This window comes from Equus caballus, chromosome 1, assembly GCF_041296265.1.
Source record: "Equus caballus isolate H_3958 breed thoroughbred chromosome 1, TB-T2T, whole genome shotgun sequence".
In the NCBI taxonomy this organism is placed as follows: Eukaryota; Metazoa; Chordata; class Mammalia; order Perissodactyla; family Equidae; genus Equus; species Equus caballus.
The window spans coordinates 167,653,940-167,680,279 of NC_091684.1; the positions used below are offsets into that span (position 1 = coordinate 167,653,940).

Below are 26,340 nucleotides of genomic sequence, written 5' to 3' on the forward strand. Positions count from 1 at the left end.
ACAAAAGCCTGTCTGTCAGGGAACCAGGACCCGTCAGAAAATAAGGAAATGCCACGGCCGGGCCCAGGCGGCTCTCGGGAAACCCTGTCCTCGACAGCTCGCCGCGGACGCGCTCGTCCTGCCCTCTCCGCCAGGCCCGGACGGCGGCTCCACCCGAAGGTAAATTAGTGACAGCGGGCTCCGTCCCCGCCTCTGCCGGCCGGACCCTCCGGCCCGCCCGGGCTGCCCCCAGCGCCCGCTGCCCCGACCTTCCTCACCGCGGCCGGGCCGGCGCTCCACCCCGGAGCCGCCTCGACCCCGAGAGCCCCGCCGCGGGCCAGGCCCAGCAGACGCCGCCGCGGGGCCTGCGGGTGGGCCGAGGGCGCGGCCCGGCCCGAGGAGAAGCCCTGCCCCGGCGGGCGCGGGGCTCGCACGGGCCCAGCCGTCACTTACCGGCGCCTCATGGTACCGCGGCGCCTCCGCCCAGCCCCGGCGGTGACCAAGTGCGCGCCGCAGCCTAGAGTGTCCCTCGGCTCCCCGGCCGAGCCCCAGTCCCGGCCATTCAAACGCGACCGCGCGCGGCCCGCTGGGATAGCTCCCCTGTGGGCGTCTCACAGGCACCGCCCCACGCCGGCTCCGCCCCTCTCGGGTCGCGAAGCGCCGGAGGGAGGAGAAAGAGGACGTGTGGTCGCAGCGCCCCCTGGTGGCCATAGGGACGCACGGAAGCCTTACTGCGGCGAGGCAAGTAATACTGCGCAAAGAACTGAGGGAGGACAAAAGTCAAAGAAGGACCCTGCGCCCGTGACAGCCTAGTGCGGGAGACCGTGCCTCAAGTGTTGTACCAGGAGGTGCAAACAATCTGCTGTAAAAATGTGGTGCAGGGAGAGATTTCTTCATTCGCTGCCATTTAAATGCACTAAGGAAAAGTACTGAAAACCTCGACTCTGGAACTATGTGACCTTGGGCAAGTTACAGACACTCGTGTGTGCCTTGGTTTCCCCATCTGTAAAATGGGATGATAATAGTATCTGCCTCACAGTTGTGAGGGTTAAATGAGTTAATTCATATAAAATGCTTAGAGAAATGTATCTGGCACATGGTGAGCACTATATAATTGTTAACTATTATCTTCTAGTTCCTAATATGTACCAGACCCTGTGCTAGACTCTTAAGAACACAAGAAATGTCTATGATGCAGATCCTGGCCTCAGGAGGCAGGCTCAGTCTCCTTGGGATGGGGAACACTAGAGTCTGAGGTTAGCGGTGGGTCTGTCCCTGAAGTGTTCTTAATTACTGAGGGTAGCTCTCTTCGTTTTAGTGGAGCCAGAGTCTGCCTCTTCACAGGCAAGCCACTGGTCAAGGTTAACCAAACGGTGACAGGAGCAAGTTTGTCTCTGGTGGCCCTCTTACCCTCTGCAGACGCCAATCAAGTAGTGCATTTGTTGGATCATTTCTGTACTGTAAGCCTATATCTCTTGGCTTACTTTGTTAGGCACTCCTTTCAGAACTTTCCAGGGCCTGACTAAGGAACAAGTTTGGTTCAACAGTATTTTTGAAGTCCCGCTATGTGCCAGGCTGACATTGTACCAGGTGCTGGAGATAGCCTGGAGGAGCTCACAGTGGCTTGGACAAACAGAGAAAGAGATCATTCCACAACACTGTGGTGAGTGCAGTGATAAAAGGTCTATCCTCCAGAGCCTGGTCAATATAAAGTCATATAAAGGGCCTTTATGCTCGACAGACCATGCTTATAATTTTACAGGGTTCGTGGACTGCACTTGCTTACAGATGTGCCTGTGGAGTTGGCTAACCGTGCATTGTGATGGCTCTGGTTGCAACCTTTTTCAGGTTGTATGTTTGCTTCTCCTTTATGCTATGGGTTTGTGCAGACACTGATGTACTATTCCAGAAGACACAATGCTACTCAGCTGTGGATCAGACAGGCCTGCTGCCTTGTGCTCTGCTGGAGATGCATGGACCAAGGCCTAGAGTGTCCTTTTTACTATTTGCAGAGCCACCTGACTATATCAGTCAAACTTGTGAGTTTAGGGATCTCACTGGGTCTGCAGGAAGACTTATCGTGGTGTAGTTCAAGAAATTGAAAAAATTTGTTACAGGTTATATAGTTGTGAAAAAGAAGACCAGAGAGATGGATGGAAAAGATGAAGGAGGGAAGCACATGAGACACCCGAGAAAGACATTAGAGATTAAATCCCAAGAGTAAGAAAAGTGAATGCAATGAGAATAGAGATATTGAATAATATGACATGTTTGTACTATATTGGGAAATTTTATTTTAAAAATGTTAACTCTAAAATGTAATTGCTTATTGCCAATATAGGGGTTTTTTTTTTTTTTTGAGGAAGATTAGCCCGAACTAACATCCACTGCCAATCCTCCTCTTTTTGCTGAGGAAGATTGGCCCTGAGCTAACATCTGTGCCCATCTTCCTCTATTTTATATGTGGGACGCCTACCACAGCATGGCTTGATAAGCTGTGCGTAGGTCTGTGCCTGGGATCCGAACCGGCGAACCCTGGGCTGCCAAAGCGGAGCACACAAACTTAACTACTATGCCACTAGGTGGGCCCTCCCAATATGAATTTTTTAATGTATTTTCATCATGTTTTAACACATCCCATTTGTATCAAAGCTAATGATGTAATATGTAAAAATAAATATACTCTGACCTTGTAAAAAAAATGTCTATCCTAAATGCCGTGGGAGTTCGGAGCTGTGGAAGTCCTGGCAGATAAACTGATCAGAGCTAAGATGTCATTAGGTGAGAATAGCAATGTACCTTTCTTCCCTAGTACAGAGCCCTTACTTCCTTACTCCAAAAAATTAAGTGATGGTGAAAATTTTGAGCCCTACTTTAGGTCTGTGGGAGAAATATTTTTAGGATATATTTTGCACAAGCAATATGTTTGAGAACCTCTCAGATCATACCAAGCAGAAGCAGGCACATGCCTCTGTGTGGGGCCACACCTGTTCACAGGTGGGACAGTTGAGGGAGTCCAGCGGGGTGAGTGAGTGAAGGGAGCAGGAGCCCTGGGTTCCAGGGGTGTGCAGTGTAGAACATTCCTGAGTATGACTTCCACTAAGTAGGTGTATTGTTTTAAAGAAAATAAAAATTCCACACACATGGGTGAAGTCACTTTTTCTCAAACTGTTTCTTCATCACCATCATCGTAAACAGGAATTTCTTGATGACCCACTATGCAAAAGACATTGTGCTGGGCCCTCAACAGGAAAGGGTGGAAAGGGTGCAAGACATGGCACTTACCCTCAAGGGAGGCTGGATGCTGAGGTCAGACAAATAACGGAGTCCTAGCACTCAGGGAACCTGCTATGTTCACATAGAAGGATCTCAGCTAAAACAAGGCCTCAGGTTGTCTGACGGCTGGAAAGTCTTGATTTCTCATTTCTAGAGCTTATTGGGGCACAGGGTCTCAGGCAGGTTCGTCTCCAGACTCAGGTCCTGAGGTTTACACCAGTGATGAGCAGCCCTGGCCCTTAGATCTCATGTGGCTGCCAAGTGTCAACATAATTTAAGGTGAAAATAAAAGAATTTGCCTTCCCATTGCTGCTTTTGCAATATATATCACTTGATGAAAATGCAGGTCAATTTTTTTCATTGACACTTTTCAGTCGATGAAATTGAATTTTTTTCCCTTGGGGCTCAATCAAGTTTTGTTTTGTAATGGATTTTTAAAAATGTAGCCTGTACGTATTTTTATCATCCCTGCACCAGTCCTTGTGCAGAGAAAGGTGGTTCCTGGCTAGCCTTCATAGTGGGCAGTCTCTGAGGGGCTCTCCCCCTCTGGCCGTTCCCTCATTCTATCTGACTACCTTAAATATTCCTTCCATCTGACTGAACAGACAGCTGAGTTAGCCTTTCTGCCCCACATCCCCCTCTCTTAAGGGTATGGACATAATTTAGGGACAGTGTGTAGAGTAACCTGGACCCATAAATACCCAGACGAGAAAAGAAGTCTCATGCATAGTCATATGTACCCTTCTGAGTGGAGAGTCAGGGGAGGGATCATGGAGGAAGCTTTGAGCCGGGCCTGACAAGCTGGACAGGATTTGACAGGCAGCATTTTCCAAACAAAGGGGTGAGTGCTAAGTCAGTTCCAGGACCACTGTCTGTCTCTCTGTGAGTGGGGTGGAGAGAGCTCTGGAGAGTAGCAAGAGTAAAGACTGTAAAGGTATGTAGTCACCTGACAGGTTGTGAAGATCTGGAATGATCCAGCAGAGGTGTCTGGAGTTTATCCCGTAAGCAGTGAGGAGACAGTAAAGACTATTGAGCGGGGAGTGACAGAGTTAAATCAGTACTTTAGAAGGATTAATCTGTCACCAGGATACAGGATGGCGAGGGGGAGGTGGGGAGGCCTGATGGCAAGAACTTAGGTGTGAAAGTGTTGTAGTTCAGGCCGGAGGTTCAGGGAGCCGTAGCATTTTCTGTGCCGTCTGTCATTCTCATCGACTCAGACTGATGCTGGACAATGCTTGAAGAGGATGCTTGAAGAGACCTAAGAGACAGCAACAGCTCATCCACTCTAAAGGTAACTACATCCCCTACTCAGCCTCAGAAGCTTTGGAAAGCTCCAGGCAGTTGACTTTGACAATCCACGTGAGAAGTCAATCACTTTTTTTTGCTCCTAGCCTTCCCTACCTTCCTGTGCAGTCTGTGGAAGGAAGAAATGGCAGGGGGGACATTTCAGATAAGGCAGTAGTGGTGGGAATGAGCTAATCTCACTCCTAGTTTACAAGGTTCACGATTGTTTCAAACACCACCACAGTACTGGCGCCCTCCTTGGTGGCAGAAGCAGCAGTTTTGTTTGGGGCTTTTTGGGGGGTAGAGGGTGGGAGTGGTGGAGGGTGTTGAGTGGTAGGGGAGCCTCCTGTTAAGATAGTTTGTTTCTGATGCAGCTGTCACACCTCAACAGCTGGGAAACAGGTGACAATATTTGATATTTATAGATTTTCAAATCTGAATCCTAGGAGACCATTTCCCTCCACCCCCACGTAGATTTCCTGCAATTACGGTACACTGTCACCAAGCGGAAGAAAGTAGAGGGCAGCATGTTAGAGTGGAAAGAACACTAGCTTTGGAGCAAGACTCATTTCTATCAGAAGCCTAGAGCATTGCCTTTGGGCCTTTTCTGCACCATTTTTACCTTACCTGCACAGTGGGGATAATAATACTATTTTCTTGGGAGATGTTAGGAAATAGGATAACCTCGTAAAACACTACACTAGTAATTCGCACAGTGATTGTGTCTCTCTCTGCAAAACATCCCCACCCCTAATTTTACCTGTTCAGTGATTTTTCCAAGAGAGAAAAGAACACAATGTGGTTGACTGCTGCCTTGGAAAAGCAGGAGTCCTGGGATTAGACCAGCTTGCGGAGGGGGGCCCATGCTGGAGAGACAGACCCACAGCAGTGCTGATGGCCTGGGATTCAGTACAGGACATCTGAAAGCTATGACCATATGCAAAACATGTCCAATCATGCAGTTGCTTAGGGGGCTCGCTACTACTGGGGCCTCATAACAAACTGGCAACGTGGAGAGGAGTTCAAGGGCGGGAGCAGGTAGGAAAGAAATGAAATGGGCAGGGCAACAATCATCAGAAGCAGGATGATGTCCTTGGGAAGGGGACTTGAAGGAGCACAGCAGGTCCCCAGACTCGAGAGATGGAAGCAGTAGCACAATTACCTAGACTGGAGTCCACTTTATGGAGCTGGACCTAAAGGCAAACCACCCTCGCAGCAGCAAAATTGAATCTGAAGCTAAACTCTCTCAAATTCCTCCCCCAGATTAGCTGGGTTCTTCAAAACAGCAGTTCTTCAAGATGTTGATAGATTGAAAAGAGGGGAAAAGAGAAAAAGAAAAAAAGAAAAGGCTTCCTTGGCCACAGAAGTTTGGTAACGGCTCGATTAAACAAATATTTCTTTACCATATCACTTCTCAGAGCCTTTACAATATTAACATTAATTGTGAATCTCTAAAAGAAAGATCTATGTAGTGCTGCCTAAACTTACCTGAACTCTGAATCCTTTCAAGGGGAGAGCACAAATATTCTGAAGAATTATTCTTATCTAAAGAGCAGCAGGACTGTCCAGGTCCTGGGGAGTGGGGTGGTCTCCAGCTGCAGGCTCGGTGGGAAGGAGTGTGAAAGTTGTGGTGGTGGTGGTGGTGGGGGGTGCATCATGACCTTGGCCAGGGCTGGATGAAAGCCACAAAGCCTGAACATCTGGCAGAGCTAGAAGAGACATACTTTTTAAAAAATTATTTTATTGGGAGCATAATAGTTTATAACATTGTGAAATTTCAGTTGTACATTATTTGTCAGTCACCATATAAATGTGCCCCTTTACCCCGAATGCCCACCCCCAACCCCATTCCCCTCTGGTAACCACTAATCTGTTGTCTTTGTCCATGGGTTTATCTTCCACATATGAGTGAAATCATGCGGCGTTTGTCTTTCTGTCTGGCTTATTTCACATACCCTCAAGGTCCATCCATGTTGTTTGCAAATGAGACGATTTTGTTGTTTTTTTATAGCTGAGTAACATTCCATTGTATATATATATATATATAGACCACATCTTCTTTATCCATTTCTCAGTCAGTGGGCACTCGGGTTGCTTCCACATCTTGGCTATTGTGAATAATGCTGCAATGAACACAGGGGTACATAAGTCTCTTTGAATTGTTGATTTCAAGTTCTTTAGATAAATACCCAGTAGTGGGATACCTCAGTAGTATGGTAATCTATTTTTAATTTTTTGAGAAATCCCCATACTGTTTTCCATAGTGGCTGCACCAGTTTGCATTCCCATCAGCAGTGTATGAGGGTTCCCTTCTCTCCACATCCTCTCCAACACTTGCTATTTTTTGTCTTGGTAATTATAGCCATTCTAATGGGTGTAAGATGATATCTCATTATAGTTTTGATTTGCATTTCCTAATGACCAGTGATGTTGAATATCTTTTCATGTGCCTATTGGCCGTCTGTATATATTCTTTGGAAAAATGTCTGTTCATATCCTCTGCCCATTTTTTGTTCAGGTTATTTGTTTTTGAGTTGTTGTTGAGTTGTATGAGTTCCTTATATATTTTGGAGATTAGTCCCTTGTTGGATATTAGTCAAGACATATTTTTAAAAACTGAAATAAAGATTTAGCTATACTTTTTTCTTTGTCATTTTTAAAAATAAAAATATGGCTCTTCATGAAATAGCATGTTATAAAATTGTACGTTAACTAAGTCTAAATATAAATAAAAAATGTCTGGAAGTCTAAATCAAAATGTCCATGGAGATTTTTTTTTTGCATGGTAGGATTTGTTAACTTCTTTTTTACTTATTTGTATTTTCCATTTATACAATGAATGTCCATCTTTTGTAATTAAAGTAATTTTTAAAAATCACTTTACTAGGGAGCTGGTACAGCAGTTAAGTTTGCATGTTCTGCTTTGGCGGCCCAGGGTTTGCCGGTTCGGATCCTGGGTGCAGACATAGCACTGCTTGGCAAGCCATGCTGTGGTAGGTGTCCCACATATAAAGTAGAGGAAGATGGGCACGGATGTTAGCTCAGGGCTAATCTTCCTCAAAAAAAAAAAAAAATCACTTTACTAAAGGAACCAATCATAGCAACTAGGAAATTAAAACTTTTCATGCAAATTTTTGAAAGTTTAGGGTTTGATTTGGCAGGTTTCGCAATATTATTTTGTTAGTTGTTATTTTTTCTGGCTTAAACTAACCTTAGCTTAATTCGTTTGAATGGCACCTCTTTTTGAAATAAACATATTATTTTCCTAGGGTTGATGTAACAAAGTACCAGAAACTGGGTGGCTTAAAACAACAGAAATGTAATCCATTTCACTTCTGGAGGCAAGAAGACCAAAATTCAGGTGTTGGCAGGGCCACGCTTTCTCTGCAGGCTCTAGGGAACTGTTCATTACCTCTTCCTAGCTTTTGGTGGCTCTGGCAATCATTGGCTTATAGCTGCATCACTCCCATCTCTGCCCCCATTGTCGCATGGACTTCTTTGCTGTGTATCTGTGCATCCTCTCCTCTTCTTATAAGGACAGCAGTCATTGGATTTGGGACCCACCGTAATCCCATATGGCCTCATCTTAACTAATAGATCTGCAAAACCCCTACTTCCATATAAGGTTAGATTTTGAGGTTCTGAGTAGATGTTAATTTTGGGGGGACCCTATTCAACTCACTACAAGACTCTAGAAATATTTAGTTCACAAACTCTTAAAAGTGTAAATTAGCACATTTTGGAGGATGTATTTGAACCTATCAACATTTTAATTGTATAACCTCTGTGGTAAGCAATCCTAATTGTGTAACTTTCCTATAGAACTGTGTTGATGAGGTACCTGGGGATGTTTACAGCAACATTTTCTGTAATAGTGACAAGTGGTAACAACCTAAATACCCATCACTTGGGGGCTGGTTAACTAAATGTATGTTATCATACATCCATGCCATGTATATTCTTTAAAAAGAATGAGGTAATTTGAATGACAGACATGGAAGACATCCAAGATAGATTACGTGAAAAAAACAAGTCAGTGGACAGTGTTTAGTATGTTTCCATTTACATAATAAGCTCCTAAAAATTAAACAACCCTACATTTATATATATGTTTTAAGGGATGAGTTTGTCTTTCAAATACCAAAAGTACCTATTGTTCTCCTTTAATTCTTCTGAAACCCACTTCATCCTCATATTAGTCAGCTTGGGCTGCCATAACAAAATACCATAGACTGGGTGCTCAAACAAAAGAAATTTATTTTCTCACAGTTCTGGAGGCTGGGAAGTCCAAGATCAAGGTTCCAGCTGACTCGGTTCCTGGTGAGATCTCTCTTCCTGGCTTGTAGATAGCCAACTTCTCACTATGTCGTTACATAGTGGAGTGAGAGAGCAAGCTCTCGTGTCTCTTCTTATAAGGACACTAATCCCATGATGAGAACCCACCTTCATGACCTCATCTAACTCTAATTACCTTCCAAAGGCCCCATCTCCAAATACCATCACAGTGGGGGTAAGGGCTTTACCATATGAATTTCGGGAGGACACTAACATTCAGTGTGTAGCAATCCTCCTTCCAAAAAATTTAGGCTATAAAACAATGCTTTATATCTGAACCAACTGAGGCTTTTTAAAATTAGCACATAGGAAAAAAATGCCACAAAGGGCCTCCACTGGTCATTCAGATACTTGATGTATAGACAGATCAGCCCACTTCCAAGAGAGCTGAAATTAGTCACCAGAACGAATTCAGAGTAATCCAGCTTGAAGAAACATGTTAGGCCATCAGTGATGTCTGATTGTGACTCATGCTGTGGTTGTCATTCTTATCCTTTAATGGGATCTGTGGGAATGGCAATCCTCCCAGCTTCCTAAGCAAGTGCTGGCGGGAAGTGCTATAATGGGAACTTGTTAAAATGTGAATTGCACAACAGCCTGCTGAAATGAAAAAAAAGGTAATTGCGAAGAAAGAATGGTATTACTAATTACTAGTTCATATCACTGCTGACAGAGCATTTCATGACACCGCAGTCATAAAGCAGAAATAGAAAAAATTTGTAATATGCATAGAAATGATGCAGAAACCCAACAATGACGGGCAAGGTAGGATTTTACAAAAAAAAAAAAAAATTTTTTTTTCAGTCAAGGGGTTTGAAAATGTAAATAGACAAAATGGAGGAAAAGTTTCCTCTTGTTAAGACTCCTTTACTGACATGGACTAACTTGCATCATGAATAAAATAGTCTAAGGCGGTCCTTTTCAGAAGGCAATAATGATACTATAGTTAAATAACAAATAACTGGGGACTTGCAGTGGAAGCCCATTTTGCTGAAGCTGCCAAAAGGCTTAGGAGCTTTTAGAGGACAACTCGGGGAACTGGACCAGGGAAGACAGTCAAACAGAATTATTGTAGACACATTGTTAAATGGCATAGACTAAAAACTTAAGACATATCTTAAGACAATGCTTTACAAAAGCTTTTTTCCTTTAGAGGGATCCATTCTTATAAATCTGGTTGTTTGAATAGAAAATTTCTTTGTTCAAGTTTCAATCCAAATGCAACTGCTCAGAAGAGTGGCAGGAAGTCTTAGAAATAGTTTTTTAGACTAAAAAGAGGTGTGTGGGGAGAGTGAGATACAAAAACAAATACGAAACTGTGCAGGTGGCACAAATTATAAAAGTCAAACAAGGCAACTCATATGACTTATGGAATCAGTTTGCCTTCTCAGGATTTCTTTAATGAAAATCATATATACTCAAAGGCATAAAGTAAGGGAAGTTGGATATTTATTTTTACAATTTCAGTATTTCCATTATTTTCTAATTTAAGTTTAGTCCAGTGGGAGGTACAAGGAGGCTCTCGAAAACTGATGGCTTAAATTACTTTGTGTAAATTCAAACCTTGTTATTTTAGAACAACAAAATGCTCTAAGTCAGTGGTTCTCAGTCCTTGCTGCACAGCCGAATCACCTGGAGAGCCATCAAGGTACTGATGCCCATGTTCCACCCTAATCAGATGAATTAGAATCTCTGGAGGTGTGGCCCAGGAATCAGTATTTTTCAAGAGCTCCCAAGGTGATTCTCTTGTGAATCCATGACAGCGAACCATTACACTTCTAGATTTAAAATCATGTCATATTATAACTACTAACATTTATATTTTTCTAAATCCCAAACTGGTATCTGCACAATGCAGAGAACTAGGAAAAGTATGGGAAAGCACAATTTTAAAAAAATGATCTGAAATCCCACTACTCCTTTTTATGTTTATCATTTCTTTTTTCTATGAATATATATGAAAGAATAATATGCAAAATGCTGTTTTAAGAAACATTTTTAGAACTAGAAGTTACCCTTAGAAGTCATCTAGTATAAGTCCCTTATGTTATAGATGAAGAAATTAAGGTCGAGTTCCTAACTCAAAGTAACTTAGGTAGTTCATTTGGAGTCAGGATTAGAATTTAGGTTTCCCTTTAGTTGTCTTGCAAAACATAACTTGTGCAAAAACTTGAATCCTCAAAAGTTGAATGTCACCTGGAAACTCAATTTCCATAAAGGATCTATTATTTCTAATGAGATTCTATAATTGTAACAAACAAGCAGAGCTTTACAGGGAGTGCCTTCATCTTTCTCCTGAACAATTCTAGCATTCATACAGCAAGTTGCCTCCATCGTATTCTATGGGACACTGACTCTATTGGATGTTAATAGGTATGATAAGAAAAAAAAACCACAAACGGTTTCTTATTCAGGTAGACTGGGAAACAAAATTAAAGGAAAGTCTTTACTGAATCATTTCTCACGGCTTTAATGTTATACTAATAGCCCCCATTGAGAATCTCTGCGGTGTATGTGCAGAATATAATCTGCAGTATTTCTCAAATTTATTTGACCTTGGAACCCTTCCTAGGTTCAGTCCCAATAGCTTATGTTCTTTGGAACATGTTTTAGCAAATAATACTGAAGATTCCTAAGATAAAGGAAAAATGACCTGGAGCAACCTATTGAGGCCAAAGCAACTCTGATTTTGAGTTATGGTTTAAATTTTTTTATAGCAAGTAGGAGAGTACTTTAAAAGGGACGGAATATATGATTTGAATAATTGATGTTTTCAAAAGTGGTTCTTTAAAACGTATTAAAGAAGAGTAACAAGAATAGCTTGAAAATCAGACAAAACTGATGAAAACCATTACCCAGATACAATATATAACATTTTTTATGTATTTCCTTCTACTTTTTACATCTTATTTACATAAACCTAATTATAGTCACAGTTTTGTATTATATTTATTTTTAATTAATTTACTCACATTCACTAAACATTTATTCAATGCTTTATGTACAAAGCAATAGGCTGTGGAATTAAGCACAATTAACACACAGCTTCTACCTTCAAGGAATTTAGGGTAGGGTGTGGGGGGAGGGCGGCAAGGTAGAAATAAGCGTTCAGGGGATGTCAACAAACAATGCAATGTGGTTAAGTGCTATTATGCAGAATACAGTGGGCCAAAGAGGAATGCCAAACAGGGCCAGGGTCCTCGTGAAGCTTGAGATGAATCTCAGAGGTTCATGAGAGACAACGTGATAAAGGCAGAAAAGTAGAAAGAAGCAGGAAAGCAGTCTACAAGCTGGGTTTTCCTATGCTCAGACAGATACACGTACACTTTAAAATGGATTGGAAAGGGAAAAGCCTGTTTCATTCCTGCCTTATTCAAACAGTCCACTATGAACACATAATATTTCTAAAATCAGAAAACAAAGTGGGGTTGGAAATCTCCAGATCACCATCATATTCGAGCGTCCAAACTCTTTACTTGGCCCTTTTCAACCTTACATCCTAACCACAGTCACAGCACTTCTCCTCTCCCCCGACTCCCGCCATATCAAATAACTTGGAATCAAAGAAATTCGAACTAAAAAACAATACAGTACCATTTTCAAACTGGCAATTTAAGAAAATTGTAAAGCTTATGGAATGTAAATGGGTGTAATTATCCTAGCGGGCATTTTAAATGAAAATTCCTTAAAAATGTGCATATTCTTTGATCCAGCAATTGCACTTCTAGATATTTAGGAAAATAAGACATACAAGGATGTTCACAGCAATAGTGGTTATAAAGGAGAAAAAAACAGGAAACAAATATCCAATAATAGGTTAAATTATTATATAGATAGACAACTGAATACAAAACCCAATCGCTACAAATAATATAGATTATTTAAAAACACATCATGCCATATGTGGCGGGCATTCATCCATTTAACCTCACAAGACTTGAAAGTAGGTAGATTATCCAACTTTTACGTATGAAGTTTACACACAAAGGATTTAACTTACCCAAGGTCACATAATTATTAAGTAATAAAGCCAGGATTCAAAAGGAGGCCATTTGAATCTCCAGCCCACGAACCTTGTCATGCCCACACTGCCTCTCAGCTTTTGAGCAGCACCGGACAGAACTATTTACCTCGCGGGATTACTGTGAGAATTAAATGAAGTAATAAACACAAAGCTCCTGGAACACGGTGGACATTCAACAGAAAGAAGCTACTAAATAACTCGCTCAAGATCACACAATCCTTGGGGAAGCCAGGATCTAAACAGAGATTTGAACCTTGCGTTCCCGTAAGCACACAGGAGCACAAGAAGCTTTTCTTGCTTCAACTCCTGACGCAGAGTCAGGACAGACTTTCCTTCTATCCCGTGGGGATAAAGTCAGGGAACACACAACTGGCCTCTTTAGAAAGGAGGGAAGCGCGCTGGAGTCGCTTCAGGAAGCTAACTCCCGTCTGCTCTTGCCTCCTCCTTGCTTCTCTAGCTCCAAGTACCCTCTCTTCCGTCCACCACCCGCCAATTTCCGGGGCGGAAGTGACGCATGCACAACGCGCCGGAAGTGGGCTTGCAGGGCGTCACCAAGAAGCTGCGGGCGCTGTGGGCTCGAGCCCCGGCTAAGCTGTAGAGTAAAGAGATTCGCCAGTTTCGTTCGTGGCCGTTGCAATGACGGCCCAGGGGAGCCTGGTGGCCAACCGAGGCCGGCGCTTCAAGTGGGCCATTGAGCTGAGCGGGCCTGGAGGAGGCAGCAGGTGAGGAGACTGGGCGAAGCTCGACAGCAGAGCCTTCACCCCAGATCTGCCCCAGAGGAATAGGACCTGAGCCCTCAGGAACAACTCTCTGAAAAGGATGGGTGGCACAAAGACGTCTCCTGGGTAGCCGGGGGCTTCTTTGCCGTGTCGGTTTCTGTGTCCGAAGGATGCTTATTTCAGTCCTCCCAATAGGCCAGGGTCTGACGAACCCACGAGAGGTTCTAATCTGGCTGGGCGCATCTGACGATCTTTATTGCTGATTAGTAGAACAGGAAATGTGGGATAGGAAGTGTGAGAGGCTGCAGCCTTAGTTTCTTGATTTGGTTCTTTAGGGGCCGAAGTGACCGGGGCGGTGGCCAGGGGGACTCGCTGTACCCAGTTGGTTACTTGGACAAGCAAGTGCCTGATACCAGCGTGCAAGAGACAGACCGGATCCTGGTGGAGAAGGTACAGAGGTATTGGTGTCACTGTCGTCCTTGGGCCAGTCCTGACCTACACATCCACCCTCCTCTCCCAGACAGCATATGAATATCTTACTATGGATGGCCCTTATCCCGAATATTTGGTAGCTAAGCTGCTTGAGATTAGTGTTACAGTCATTTACATATCAGCTCCCCAAAGGCTTAATGATTGGAAAAATAAAAGATGTTTGAACATAAGGCATAAGAAAGTAGGTTGAAAATTATCTCTTGGTGCAACGCCTTCCCGTGGAAGTCATCCTTTTCCACTCTAGCTCTCTTGCCCCACACAACTAATCTGTCAGGATGTTCTATTGGCTTTACCTTCAAAATAGATTCAAATCTTACTACTTAACTTATTGCTCACTACTACTTACTACCTTCATCTATTGTCTTAGTCTAAGCCACTTCATATCCTACCACTTTCCACTTGTTTGCTCCACTCTCGTCAGAATGGCCTCCTTGCTCTCCTTAAATATGCTAGGCAAGCTTCCATCTCAGGCTTTTTGTATGTTCTTCCGTCTTCCTGGAATACTCTTCCCCCAAGATCCCCGTATGACTTGCTCTCTCACCTCCTTCAGGTCTCTCAAATGTTACCTTCTTAGTGAAGCCAACCCTCATGGCACCCTCTATCCTGTTTCCCTGCTTTATATTTCTCCCTAACATTCATATATATGATATAGTTTACTTATTTTATTACCTATCTGGCTTTTCGCTCTTGTAAGCTCCATGAGAGCAGAATTTTGTCTTCCAAGTGCCTAGAACAGTGCCTAGCACTTTCTTTCCTCTCAGCCTTAATATTGTTCAATACTAAATGATCTTTGTTTCATAAAATGCAGTGATTTTTTTAACATGAAAATGACAGAGCCATTATGAGTGCTTTTTTTTTGATAATTATCAACCTATCATTTTTCATCTTGGTAGGTCAAAGTGTAATATGAATAATATGATAGTAAAGTCTTATTAAAGTGGCTTTATTTTAAAGGTACATTATCATAAAATACTTCTTTTAGAACAGTTTTGTTGTGTGGATGATTTGATTTTTAAACTCCCAGATAAATGGTCTTCTATGTAAATGACAAATTAGGGAACTGTTTACAAATATGGCCATTTATTCTTTTAACGTGAATAAACCCAAATGGATAGAGGTATATCATTCTTTTTCTATAGCTAGATTTACTTTGTTAATATTTTGTTGAGGATTTTTGCACTTAAGTTCATGAGTAACATCAGTCTATAAACTCTCCTTCTAATGTCCTCGTCAGGTTTTGGTATTTATGAGGCCCCCTGAGTTGTAGAATATTCATTTTTTTATTCTCTGAAAGAGTTTATATAAGATTGGCTTTATTTTTTCCCTCAATGTTTAGAATTTGCCAAAGGAAAGCATCTGAGCTTAATTACAGAATTAATTTCTCAAAGTTATAAGACTATTTAAATTTCCAATTTCTTATGCTATTTAGGTGTTGTATTTTTTCCAGGAATTTATCCATTTCCCAAAAGTCATAATATGATCACTTGAGTACCTGCAAGACCTATAGAGATGTCCCTTTTGTCATTCCTGATGAGTATTTATCTTCTGTCCTTTTGTCTTCATCAGACTCACCAGTATTGATTTTATTAATCTTTTCAACAAAACTCCTTTGGCTTTGTTGATTTAGAGAAAATTTCATTAATTTCTGCTCTCATTTTTGTTTCCTTTTCATTTCCTTGGGTTTATTCTAACTTCTTGAAATAGATGCTTAGATACTTTGGTCTTCTAATACGTATTTAAGGTTGTAAAGGTTATAAATTTCTCAAAGCTCTGTGTCCCACAAGTGTCAATGTGTGTTTTTTTGTTATCAGTTAATGATATTTCTATTTTCTTTTGTAATTTCTTCTTTGATTCTTGGGTTATTTAGAGTACATTTGTTAATTGCAACACATAGAGGATTTTCTAGTTACCTTTTTGTTACTGATTTCTGGCTTAATTGCCTTGTAGTCAAAGAACATGCTTTGTATGATTTGGGTTGAGAGTTATTGACACTTTCTTCATGGCTCAGCAAGTAGTGAGTTTTTGTAAATGTCCCATGTATGTTTGAAAAGAAGGTGAATTCCGCAACTGCTGGGTGTAATGTTCTATGTCAGTTGGGTTAAGTTTGTTAATAGTGTCATTCAAATCTTGTGTGTCTTGATTTGTCTGTTGTTCTCTTATTGAGGTATGTTAATCTACTATGTGGTTTTATCTGTTTCTTCAGACGTAGATGGGACAGTGATAGACACAGAAGTAGAAGAGCAAAAGTAGGGAAGTCGTTTTTTTTCCAGAGAAGTTTTGCCCTAAGCTAACATCTGTTGTCAGTCTTCTTCCTTTTTCCTTCCTTTTTACCCCTCGAAGCCCCAGTATGTAGTTGTGTATAGTTGCAAGTTCTTCTGGTTCTTCCATGTGAGCATGGCTACTGACAGATGAGTGGTCTGGTTCCACACCTGGGAACCGAACCCAGGCCACCAAAGCAGAGTGCGCCACACTTTAACTGCTAGGCTGTCAGGGCTGGCTCGGGAAATCTTGTCTTTAGCCAAAATCATAGGGAAAAATGACATCTGGAAAACCCTTAGAGAAAAACAACAAATGGTGAGGATGCCTTATCTTTCTCTTGTAGAAAAAGCTTCAGGTGGTAACATGGGGAAGGGCAAAGGTGTGGAATTGAGGAGTTAGCTCAGTCAGAAGCACAAATTTGGGAATTGTGTTCATTTGACATCAGTGATATGATAAATGTGGGGACTGAAGATAATAATCAGAGGTTAAAATTGTGTTTTAGCGCTGCTGGGACATCGCCTTGGGTCCCCTCAAACAGATTCCCATGAACCTCTTCATCATGTACATGGCAGGCAATACCATCTCCATCTTCCCTACTATGATGGTGTGCATGATGGCCTGGCGACCCATTCAGGCACTTATGGCCATTTCAGCCAGTAAGTATCTTTTTTATTATATTATTAAAGATTGGTACCTGAGCTAACATCTGTTGCCAATCTTTTATTTTTCCTTCTTCTTCTCCCCAAAGCTCCCCAGTATATAGTTGTAGATTCTAGTTGTGAGTGTATCTGGTTGGGGTATGTGGGATGCCACCTCAGCATGGCCTAACGAGTGGTGCCATGCGCCTGGGACCCACACCAGCTAACCCCTGGGCCACCAAAGCCAAGTGCATGAACATAACCACTCAGCCACAGGGCCGGCTCCCAGGATTCTTGAAATAACTTTTTCCTAAGTTTTAAGAATTAAAGCCAAATTCTTAGGCAAAACCTGTATTAGAAATCTTTGGCACAGCTTTTGGTTAGTTGCAGGGCGAGGGTATGCAGGGTGGTCATGGTAATGGTGGTGGCATGGAGGGGCAAGCAGTGCTTATCATGGTTTTTTGTTCACCTTTAATGATCTTATTTGCTCTCCTACTATGGGTCTGTCCATATTATTTATATTACTTTAATATATAGCCTGACTCATATTGAAAAAAAAAGTTGTTTTGGTTTTGACACTTTTCTCTTACTCCAACAGCTTTCAAGATGCTAGAAAGTTCAAGCCAGAAGTTTCTTCAGGGTTTGGTATATCTCATTGGGAACCTCATGGGTTTGGCATTGGCTGTTTATAAGTGCCAGTCAATGGGACTGTTGCCTACACATGCATCAGATTGGTTAGCCTTCATTGAGCCCCCAGAGGTAAGGCAAAAGAAAAGTTAAATTTTGGGCAGTTGTAATATACAGTAAATAGCAGGCCCATTTGATGGTGGAGGATGAGGGTTGGTATTAGAGATCCTTTCTTAAGAAATAAGAACTGTTAGGAGTTTGGAAGTTATTTTTTAAGGATAAAGCAAAATACATCTTGTGATTAAAGTACTAAGTACTTGATTCAAGAAGTTATTTCCACACTCATTCACCACTCACCTTTCTCTTGTTTCAGAGGATGGAGTTCAGTGGCGGAGGACTACTTTTGTGAACCTGAGAAAGAAGCACTTGGTGCCTGTATGTCTCATTTACAACCTTCTTTATGCCCAGTGGGCTCCTCCTCAGCATACTAACCCTTAACATTATCACTGATGCTGAAAAGAACCAAAAGCTCTCTTTTCTCCATGGTGAGGAGACAAATCCTGGAAAGACAATGTACACATCACTACAAACACAAAGAAACTATACCACAACCCTTGACCGAAAATAATGTAGAAAACTTTATTTATGTTTCCAGTACAGAGCAAAACAACAAATAAAACCACAACTCTATGTAAACAAAAGAATGGTTGCTGCTAAATCAAGATTTACAGCAGCATCTCCTCTCAATAAATTAAATGGAGAATAATGCTTAAAAAAAAAGTTGTACAAGTTTCCCTTAAATCTATTTTTCCTTAATATTTCACTTCTATTTTACATAAGCTGGGACATAAAAATTCTGTTGGAGACACTTGTGGAAGATGTGAGAAACTAATGCTGGATTCAGATTATACATGATGAAAAGAAAAATAAACCAGACAAAAAGAGCACAAAAATAGGCTTACAGCGTAACTGCTACTTTAATATCCACAATAATGGATTTTTAACACATTTAGGGGGAATGAAGATTGGTGGGATTGTTGGGACCACAGGAATCTGAGGCAACGGAAGATACAAAGTGATCTTTCCCCTGCCAAGAGGAACCTGGCACCTGTCAAACAGATGCTGCACAATCCAAACGTCAGCTTTTAAGATAGCTATAGAAGGCAGAGGTCCAGCAGTTAGAGAATGGATATTATTATAACCTGCCCTGGTAAAGTCATAGCCAAGACTTAAAAGCTAGATCTTATTCAAAAGGCAGGAGGAAGTCTTTCCTTTCTCTTCCCTCTTGAAACACAAAGCCCCTTCCCCTAAGGTGCATTCTGTCTCAGGTTTTCGGTATTGCTTTATTTGCAGTGATTAAGAGACGACATTTTAAAGACAGACATAAGCAACACAAACATGAAATGCTCAGGACAAAGATGACTTTAAGTCTGGCCTAACAACCATTTTCCCAATGTAATGGTGATTTTGTGTTTTAGGGGCTGAAGTAGTGGCTCTCTTAGTAGCCACTAATTCTTTTATCCCTTTAAAGGATTCTTACAGAGCTCCTACCACAAAAAGCTCTTGTAAAACTAACTTTATTTTCTGCTCATATTTTTTCTATATGGAGGAAAATGTACATATAATTATCACTTGGGCCAGAGGGTGTGTGTGAATGTAGAGGAATTCCTGGGCAGGCTGACCTTTAGAGCATGGGTCTTTGATATCTTGGGTCATAGGGGACCGGTCCCACTACTGCTGGTCAACTAAGCAATGGAGTGTTGCAATAGAAGTTGTAAACAATGCTTCTACCTTCTGCAGGAAGGAGCAGGAAAAAAAGACTGACAGATCTTGTCTGCTTTGCTACCCTGACTGAGCCTGGAAGTTGAAAGAAGAGCAAAATCAAAATAACTCAATTTCTTAAGCCATATTTCTCCTTTGTCCATAAGGGTCAAATGAACAGTCTGCTGGCACATAGGTCAGCTTGCCCCATATCCTGTTGGGTAATCAAAAAAGAGTGGCACTATTTATAAATAATATAGTGAAATTGAAAAGCAGCCATGAATACAGGCAAGATAGTTTTTCTATATAGCTATCCTGTAAAAGAAAGATTTCATATCTTTGAAATTACCACTCTGCCACACAGGGTAGTTTTCCCTATGCTTGAAAGCCAGGTGTTTTGTAATCAGTAAATTAGTAAATAAAAAGCTAAGCTTGCACAAGTATTTCCTTGACACATTTAGAGCTTTCAGAAAACAAAACTGAAACAGCAGAAGTCTATTGGCTTGGATAATTTCTTAGTTCAGAGCCAAGCTTCTGCAGGCAGAATGAAGAATGAAATTGAAGGAAAAAGAAAAATGCTCATACTCTGGGCATTTAGGTGGGTGCCTCAAGTCTTTGCTATGGCTTTGGAAACGAGTCCACAGGTTTCTTAGTGAAAGAAAACTTTCTTGAATTAGGACAATGCCAACTGTATGCCACTTAGTTAAGTGACATAGTTAAGGAGAGTAGCAGCAGCTCAGTAACTTTGGCACTCTGGAAGGAATATGGCTCTAGAACTTTGAATTCCATTGCTGGATTCTCCCTTTAAAAGACAGTCTAAAGCTCTTAGGGAAGGATTTTAGCCAGTCTTCCTAGTGTTTGTTCCTATGATTTTGGACTTGTGCCTACAAACCCAGAGGGCATTAAAAGGGAGAAAGAAAGGAGAACCTATTGGTCACTGTGCACCAGCATCTGTTTTTCTTAAGTAACAGCTTGTATGTTTTGCCCATGTCACATAGGTAACCACAGACTGTATTTCAGTAAATCTTAATAGCTACTTTTTGGAGTTCCCTTAGTTTGGCCATTTGAAAAGAACCTGAAAGAAATTATTTTTACTCCACCTTTTAAAAAATAATTTCCATGGTAACACTGTCTATGTTACAATCTTAACCACAGAATGGGTTTTGAGAAACAGCTGAAATATACACCACACAATATGTGTACTTAAACCTGGTATTTTGGGGGAATCTTGTTTTGGAGGAAGAAGTAGAGGCTGCAGCCATGTTTTAGTTTTTTATATTAGTACCCTAATATAAAATTAGAGCTCTAGAGAGCAGTGGATGCACTAAAGAAAATTAGCTAAAAAAGTTTTTCATCTTGGCTTGCCACAGGTTACCTCCATAAGAATGCTAGGTCCCCTATACTTGGTCATGAGTTATGGTGAGGCTGTGTCTCTGGCTGTCACCCCCATGGTGTCATTATTGAATCATGACTTCTGAGACTCATCTTTAATGCTGGATATGTACTTGCTTTTTGTCTTGAGTTGAATTTCTAGCATTCCTTTTGCCAATTCATTTTATTGATTTAGCTAGTTAATCCTAACTTGCCTTCAACTGGTACAGACATGGCTTTTAGGACCTGACCATTGTTCTGATGTTGAGGGAATATTTGCTTCTGTAAGGACAGCAGATCATGTGGTAGCAAAGAGCAGATCTATTTGTACTTTTTTGCACAAGTACTTGAGGCTCAGCTTGTCAAGAGTTCGGTGTGATGTATACAGAACACAGGCCTCTAGTTGATGGGAGTGGTGGTAAAGAGCTGGCTCTTCCATGGAGGTTAGAAGCCTTTTAGGAAAGGTGAGGTCATGTAAAGTCATTCAGGAGTAGATTAGGAATAAATGGTGATCACTTCACTGCCACCACCTCGGACAAGGAGGACTCGCTCTAGTCCCTCAGTGAGCACTTCTAGGAACTCCATGTCTTCAGAATTTGTCAAGGATACAAACAGGTAGGAGAAGAGCATACTTTAGAACCTGGCATCATGATAATCTGAGTTTATCTTACTGTAAAGCTGCAAAATCAACATGCTTAATTATTATATACTCAGAACTGGAGAAGTCTGAACTCTGTGTTAAATTCAATTTAACCCTGTGAAGTAATCCAGGGATCTAGTACTTTTGCATATATGACTCCTTTCTCGTTTGTCAGATTTTTTTCTAAATGTTATAACAAAATAGGGGAAACCTACAGGTAATGTGTTATCTCTACATAGTAAAATAAGCCAAAAAAAAAAAAAGAAAAAGCCACAACACGGCAGCTTGTAAGAGTCTGAGAGAGAACCCAAGTAATAAATAAGTGAAGCTGCTCAAGTCAGATTTTTCTTTTTTCTTTTAACCTCTTTTCTTTAATGGTACTGGTGGGAATAGGCCAGTCTACACCACTGCAGTGCTTAAAGGGTCCCATAAAAAGAATCCTGGGAACAGGGTATGAGGAAGAACCCTTATCTCTTTTTTTCCCCTCAGTTAGAGGAGCTTCCATTTCAACTGCTTCTCCTCTAACTCCATCCAAAAGAAAGAGGCTTTGCAAAGTGGGTAGAGCCTGAAAAGGAGAAAGAATGTGGGTATTTTGTCTCTAGGATTGTCATAAAGGGTTCCATATACTGAATATTAGAAGTCATGTTGCAAATGTACCACCTAAAAAGTCTCTTTAGGATTCAGAGAAAACATATTACACCCCCAACTCCCCACAAGGAGATTAATTTCACTATTCTGTAAGAATCTTTGCCTAAGACTTTTAACAGTCTTTCCTCTTCAAGAGGGAACGGGGGCAGAGACAGTGACTTTTACAGTTATCCAGTGGTCTCATCCAAGAAACTGACTAAGATTTCCCCTACTGGTAGCTCCACTCTTGGAAAGGATACAGTTCTCATCACCCTCAGGGTTTCGAGGTGGCCCTGGCATATTCAACAAAACCAGCTTTGCTTCATGGGACTTGTTAACTATAACCTCGTTGAGCTTCACTGCTGTATGCATCCGCCTCACATTGGACTGGTCCCTGTCGGGGAGAGAAATAGAGGTGTTTAAGGCAAAGAGAAAACCAGGCATAGAGTCAACCTTAAAAAACTTGAGATAGAGAGTTTTGCTTTGAATATGAATAATGTAATGAACAAATTATTTCCTTGTAATATTAACATCCTGGGTTTTCTCACTCTACAATTTCTCATTGTTTTATACCAGGAACACAGTATGGAGAGGAAGGATGGTTAGTTCGTGTTGAATGCTAATTGGTAGCTGATATGCATAAGCAAACATAGAAAGGTGGCTGGATTTGGGGTGAAATGAAGAACAGACTCCATCCTGTGTATCCAGGCAAAGTCACATTTGTGGCACCGACCAGGATACTATGTTATATGATAAGCTTGTGAGTTGGAAAACTTACGGACGCATGTTAAGCAGTTCCTGGAATCCTTCCATTGACTTAGCCTTTTGCCCCCGGGATGCCATGTACTTGTCTTTCGTCCAAGTCATGTGCACCTTCTCCTGATAGGTTTCTGTCTCCTCATCCTCATCAGAGCCAATGCTGGTCAATCGTAGCATTGAGTTCCGATCTTTCACCAACTGTGCCTGAGGAAGGCCCAATACATGCTATGACTCTATACCCAATTTTCTCTCATGCTTCATCTTTAATTATTTTGAAACAATAATGTGGTTATAGTGGAATAACTGATAAAGCAAGAAGGAAAGTATCTGTCATCTATGAGAACAATACAGTATCATTGCTTTCAGTGACAGACTTCATAGGGCTAGGATTAGATCAATGCAGTAAGGTCTCACCTCTCTGTCCCGCTCTGTTTTGGATAGTCGCATTTGCCGGAGCATCTGGGATCTTTGTTCCATCATCAGGGTGCGCTCATAAGTATAAGCTGATATGTCACTGTCGTGCTGCCGAAGATGATATGCAGAGTGGGCAATAAGCACAAAGGAGAAAGGATAAACCATACATTTTCATTTCCACTCACTAAATTAAACCAGAGAAAGTACCACAATATCAACCTAAGTTTCACTCCTATTTTATTTAGTCGTTGAGCTACATAAATACGATACTGTGGATTGTAGGTCAAATCCAGAAGCCCTGAGAGTCTTTTTCATAATCTAACCATTACGTATGTGTTTCCTTGAATCACAAAACACAAACTCTAGTCTCTCTCTTTTTTTAATACTGCCAGGTTATTGAAAAAACAAAAAAAAGCTATATGTGATTTTAGCATGAATATTAAGCAGGAAAAAATCTGGCAGAAATATAAGGGCTGTGTAAAAAACAAACAAGAAAGCAAAATTAAAAACCACCACCAAATACTCATCATATACACATTCTACTCATCTAGATCAGTATGGTACGGTTTTGTTGGAAATAACGGATTAATCCACATTTGCAGCTGAAGAATTTCCCAAACCAGAAAAGGGTCTAGGAAGACAGGGTGGAGGGAGGTGTGGTCTCCTTGATCTCAAACTCAGCTTTCTCACCATTTCCACCACTTCCACCTCTGCCTCAATGCGCAGGTGATAGAGGAAGGTGGCCAGGTCCTTCTTCATCTGAATACTATTGTCTTCCAGTTGGGCTACTGTGAAGATCCGTATGCTGCATTTTCGCCACACCTGAGAAAGTACCATACATTCATGGAAAATTAGATGCAAGGAGGCAGAAGAGAGTTATTTCCTAAAACACAAGGCATTTTTGCCTAAAGCAATCTTGCTATATTATCAGGGTATTTCTTCCTAGCTTCCTGCTTTTTATATTATATTATTTATTAGGGCAAAAGCATGATTTAAAAAACACATTAAATACAGTTTTTAAGGAGTTTTTAATTTCATAACAAAAAATGGGAAAAAGGGCAAGATGGCATGTTATACGTTAAGAGGGTGCTTTATGCAGATAGCATATCGATGACAGCCTGCAGACTATAATGTTTGCTATTTTAAATTTCAGTTTAGTTAGTCTTACCAAAGGATGAACATACATATGTGTAAGATACATACCCTTAGGTTTCCAGTGTTTGAGAGACTTTGGTCTTTTTTTTTTTAAAGGATGTGTTCACTTGTTAATATTTTTTCCAAGGGCTCATATAGAACTTTATTAATTTGCTGAATTTCACCTGGAGATAGGTAGGTATCAACTACAAAGAAAACTATTTCTCATAAGGTTGAAACTGAGATCACTGAAGAGCCAAGAATAATCCCCAACTCTTCTGATTCTAAGCCCCAACACTACAGAATCAAAGAGGAAGAATTTGTCTAGTCAACCAGGACAGACATTAAGGGGGAAAGACTTTTTGAAATAGATGTCTAAAATACCTTGTGCTGTTTAAGTAGAAATGGTAATAACATGAGCATCCCCCCATCGTGCACAATCCACCACACATCAATGTTGCCCTCAGAAAACTGCTCCAAATTGCTGGGAAAGAAGGAGATGTTTTTAGCCACTAGCAGGGCCAGATGGGCAGCAGTTGTCACTCGAACTGTGCCTAAGGAGAAAACAGAATCAGGATAAGCAGAGAAGAATCCTTAGGCTTGCCTTACTTCCTACCATGTCAGGAAAGCAAGGATAACACTCTTCTACATTTCTTTGAGCAAAGTGTCCTATTACACCGTAGGTTACATCAAGTAACAAAAATCATTGAGAAAAACCAATAGTTAACAGAATTAGATCGAGAACCATGATTTACATTACTAGATATATTCTGATTACTACATTTCTGAGGGGAGGATATATGAATTTGGGAGATTTTGATGCTGAAGGACAATCCTTCCAATTCCTATACAGATGTCAATGTGGGACACCACAAATGAAGACATGGCAATTTCAGTGATAACTCCTCACGTAGGACTTGACGGAGACAAACAATTTATGGACATAATGTATAGCTGGAGGGGTGAGCAGAATCAGGTTATGACTACCAGTTATAAGACCATGCTTCAGCAATGGCATAGTCTCTATTTTAGGAGGCTAGGGGGTGGGGTTAGGGTGACAGAGATTTAACTATATCCCTTATTTGGGCCCTCAGGATAATATGAAAAGTGTTTTTGTACCAATAAAAGTCTTCCAAGCTCGAGCATCTTCACTCTGGCGCCAGCCATTAGGCCATCCCATCACCACTGTGTTATGCTTCATGCCCCCAAGGCCACATGACTGGATGAGGTGGGAAATGCCCTCTCTCAGCTTGGCGGCCACCACCAACTGGCAGAATCCTTTCACTTTCTCTCCCTCCATTAGGTGCTTTATGGTCTGAAAGAGAGCAGAACCTCACACTGAACTGTTTCATACTGGACCTTTTAACCTATTCCTCCATCCCTATAATACATTCTCATCCTCTTTCCAAACTCTGCATAAAACCCTATCTCCTAAAGAAAAGTTCAAACAGTTAAAATTTTCCCAGTGAAATGGCATTATCCCTTGTCTTTTTTGCTTTCTAAGTACTTACAACATAGACAGTTGGGGGTCTATGTGTAGTTCCTCTGCCTTTTCCTCTCTTCTGCTTTTCTTTCCTTGTAACATACCAAAAAAAACTGAGAGCAGGGACCTTCCTTAAGGGGCTACTCAATATTTCTTTCTTCATTGACCAAAGGTGAACATGACCTCCTGCCTTCCTTAGTCCCAGGCATGCCCAGACTTCTAGTGCTAGAAATTCAATCTATGATTCAGTTTCACTTTAGAATTTTCTCAGTATGTTTTTCTTTTTTGTTTCTATTTCCATATCCTTTTTGATATTTAGTGATTATTGATGACACTTGTATTTGATTTACTATTCTTTCATTTATTCAGGCCAATTTGGAGATAATATTTCATTTACTCTTACTCCACCCTCTTGGGAAATGATGTGGAAAATGGGTATGATTTTCCCAAAGGCACAGATTAAGTCAGTGGCACAGGTAGGATAATAAGTGAGGTCTCTTGATTTCCAATCCTGAGCT

At 41.2% G+C, this 26,340-nt stretch overlaps 3 protein-coding genes and 1 long non-coding RNA gene across 10 annotated transcripts in view; 1 reads left to right on the top strand and 3 right to left on the bottom strand.

Moving 5' to 3' along the window:
- The window catches only part of KATNBL1 (katanin regulatory subunit B1 like 1), a 45,267-nt gene extending 44,656 nt beyond the window's left edge, over window positions 1-611 (bottom strand). Inside the window, exon 1 of one of the 2 annotated variants that reach the window (XM_005603167.4) lies at window positions 433-611. The gene's annotated coding sequence lies outside the window, so the exon portion shown is untranslated. The remainder of the gene's footprint in view (window positions 1-432) is intronic. The other variant, XM_070239440.1, reaches the window with a different exon arrangement.
- A 5,649-nt stretch (window positions 612-6,260) lies between these two features.
- Window positions 6,261-13,401, bottom strand: LOC138918349 (uncharacterized). Its single transcript, XR_011427685.1, has 3 exons — window positions 13,273-13,401; window positions 12,875-13,016; window positions 6,261-6,662 (listed from the first exon to the last, which is right to left on the bottom strand). It is a non-coding gene; the product is annotated as an uncharacterized lncRNA (long non-coding RNA).
- Window positions 12,959-18,586, top strand: EMC4 (ER membrane protein complex subunit 4). Of its 3 annotated transcripts, none has more exons than XM_001503674.7 (5): window positions 12,959-13,620; window positions 13,953-14,067; window positions 16,871-17,024; window positions 17,605-17,765; window positions 18,007-18,586. In XM_001503674.7, exons 1-5 carry the CDS (start codon window positions 13,535-13,537, stop codon window positions 18,040-18,042), a joined length of 552 nt encoding a protein of 183 aa, XP_001503724.1. In that variant the 5' UTR covers window positions 12,959-13,534; the 3' UTR covers window positions 18,043-18,586. The 3 variants fall into 3 exon arrangements, with proteins under 3 accessions (XP_001503724.1, XP_070095654.1, XP_023476516.1); XM_023620748.2 differs by having other exon boundaries at window positions 13,446-13,620; window positions 13,953-14,075; window positions 18,007-18,413; XM_070239553.1 differs by lacking the exon at window positions 17,605-17,765 and having other exon boundaries at window positions 13,420-13,620; window positions 18,007-18,334.
- Window positions 18,248-26,340, bottom strand: part of SLC12A6 (solute carrier family 12 member 6) — an 82,717-nt gene continuing 74,624 nt past the window's right edge. For all 4 annotated transcript variants that reach the window (XM_023620699.2, XM_001918315.6, XM_023620704.2 and 1 more), the window contains 7 exons: window positions 25,459-25,654; window positions 24,724-24,893; window positions 23,896-24,027; window positions 23,206-23,313; window positions 22,811-22,995; window positions 22,293-22,426; window positions 18,248-21,352 (listed from right to left, as the gene is read on the bottom strand). In XM_023620699.2, the coding sequence (XP_023476467.1) occupies window positions 21,261-21,352; window positions 22,293-22,426; window positions 22,811-22,995; window positions 23,206-23,313; window positions 23,896-24,027; window positions 24,724-24,893; window positions 25,459-25,654 (1,017 nt within the window). In that variant the 3' untranslated portion in view covers window positions 18,248-21,260. The remainder of the gene's footprint in view (window positions 21,353-22,292; window positions 22,427-22,810; window positions 22,996-23,205; window positions 23,314-23,895; window positions 24,028-24,723; window positions 24,894-25,458; window positions 25,655-26,340) is intronic.

What these genes read in the sequence shown, in the direction of transcription:
- EMC4 (XM_001503674.7), top strand. Translation starts at nt 13,535, where the DNA reads ATGACGGCCCAGGGGAGCCTGGTGGCCAACCGAGGCCGGCGCTTCAAG. An exon ending in GGGCCTGGAGGAGGCAGCAG is followed by an intron (nt 13,621 to 13,952) that starts GTGAGGAGACTG and finishes TTGGTTCTTTAG; the next exon opens with GGGCCGAAGTGACCGGGGCG. An exon ending in ACTTATGGCCATTTCAGCCA is followed by an intron (nt 17,025 to 17,604) that starts GTAAGTATCTTT and finishes TTACTCCAACAG; the next exon opens with CTTTCAAGATGCTAGAAAGT.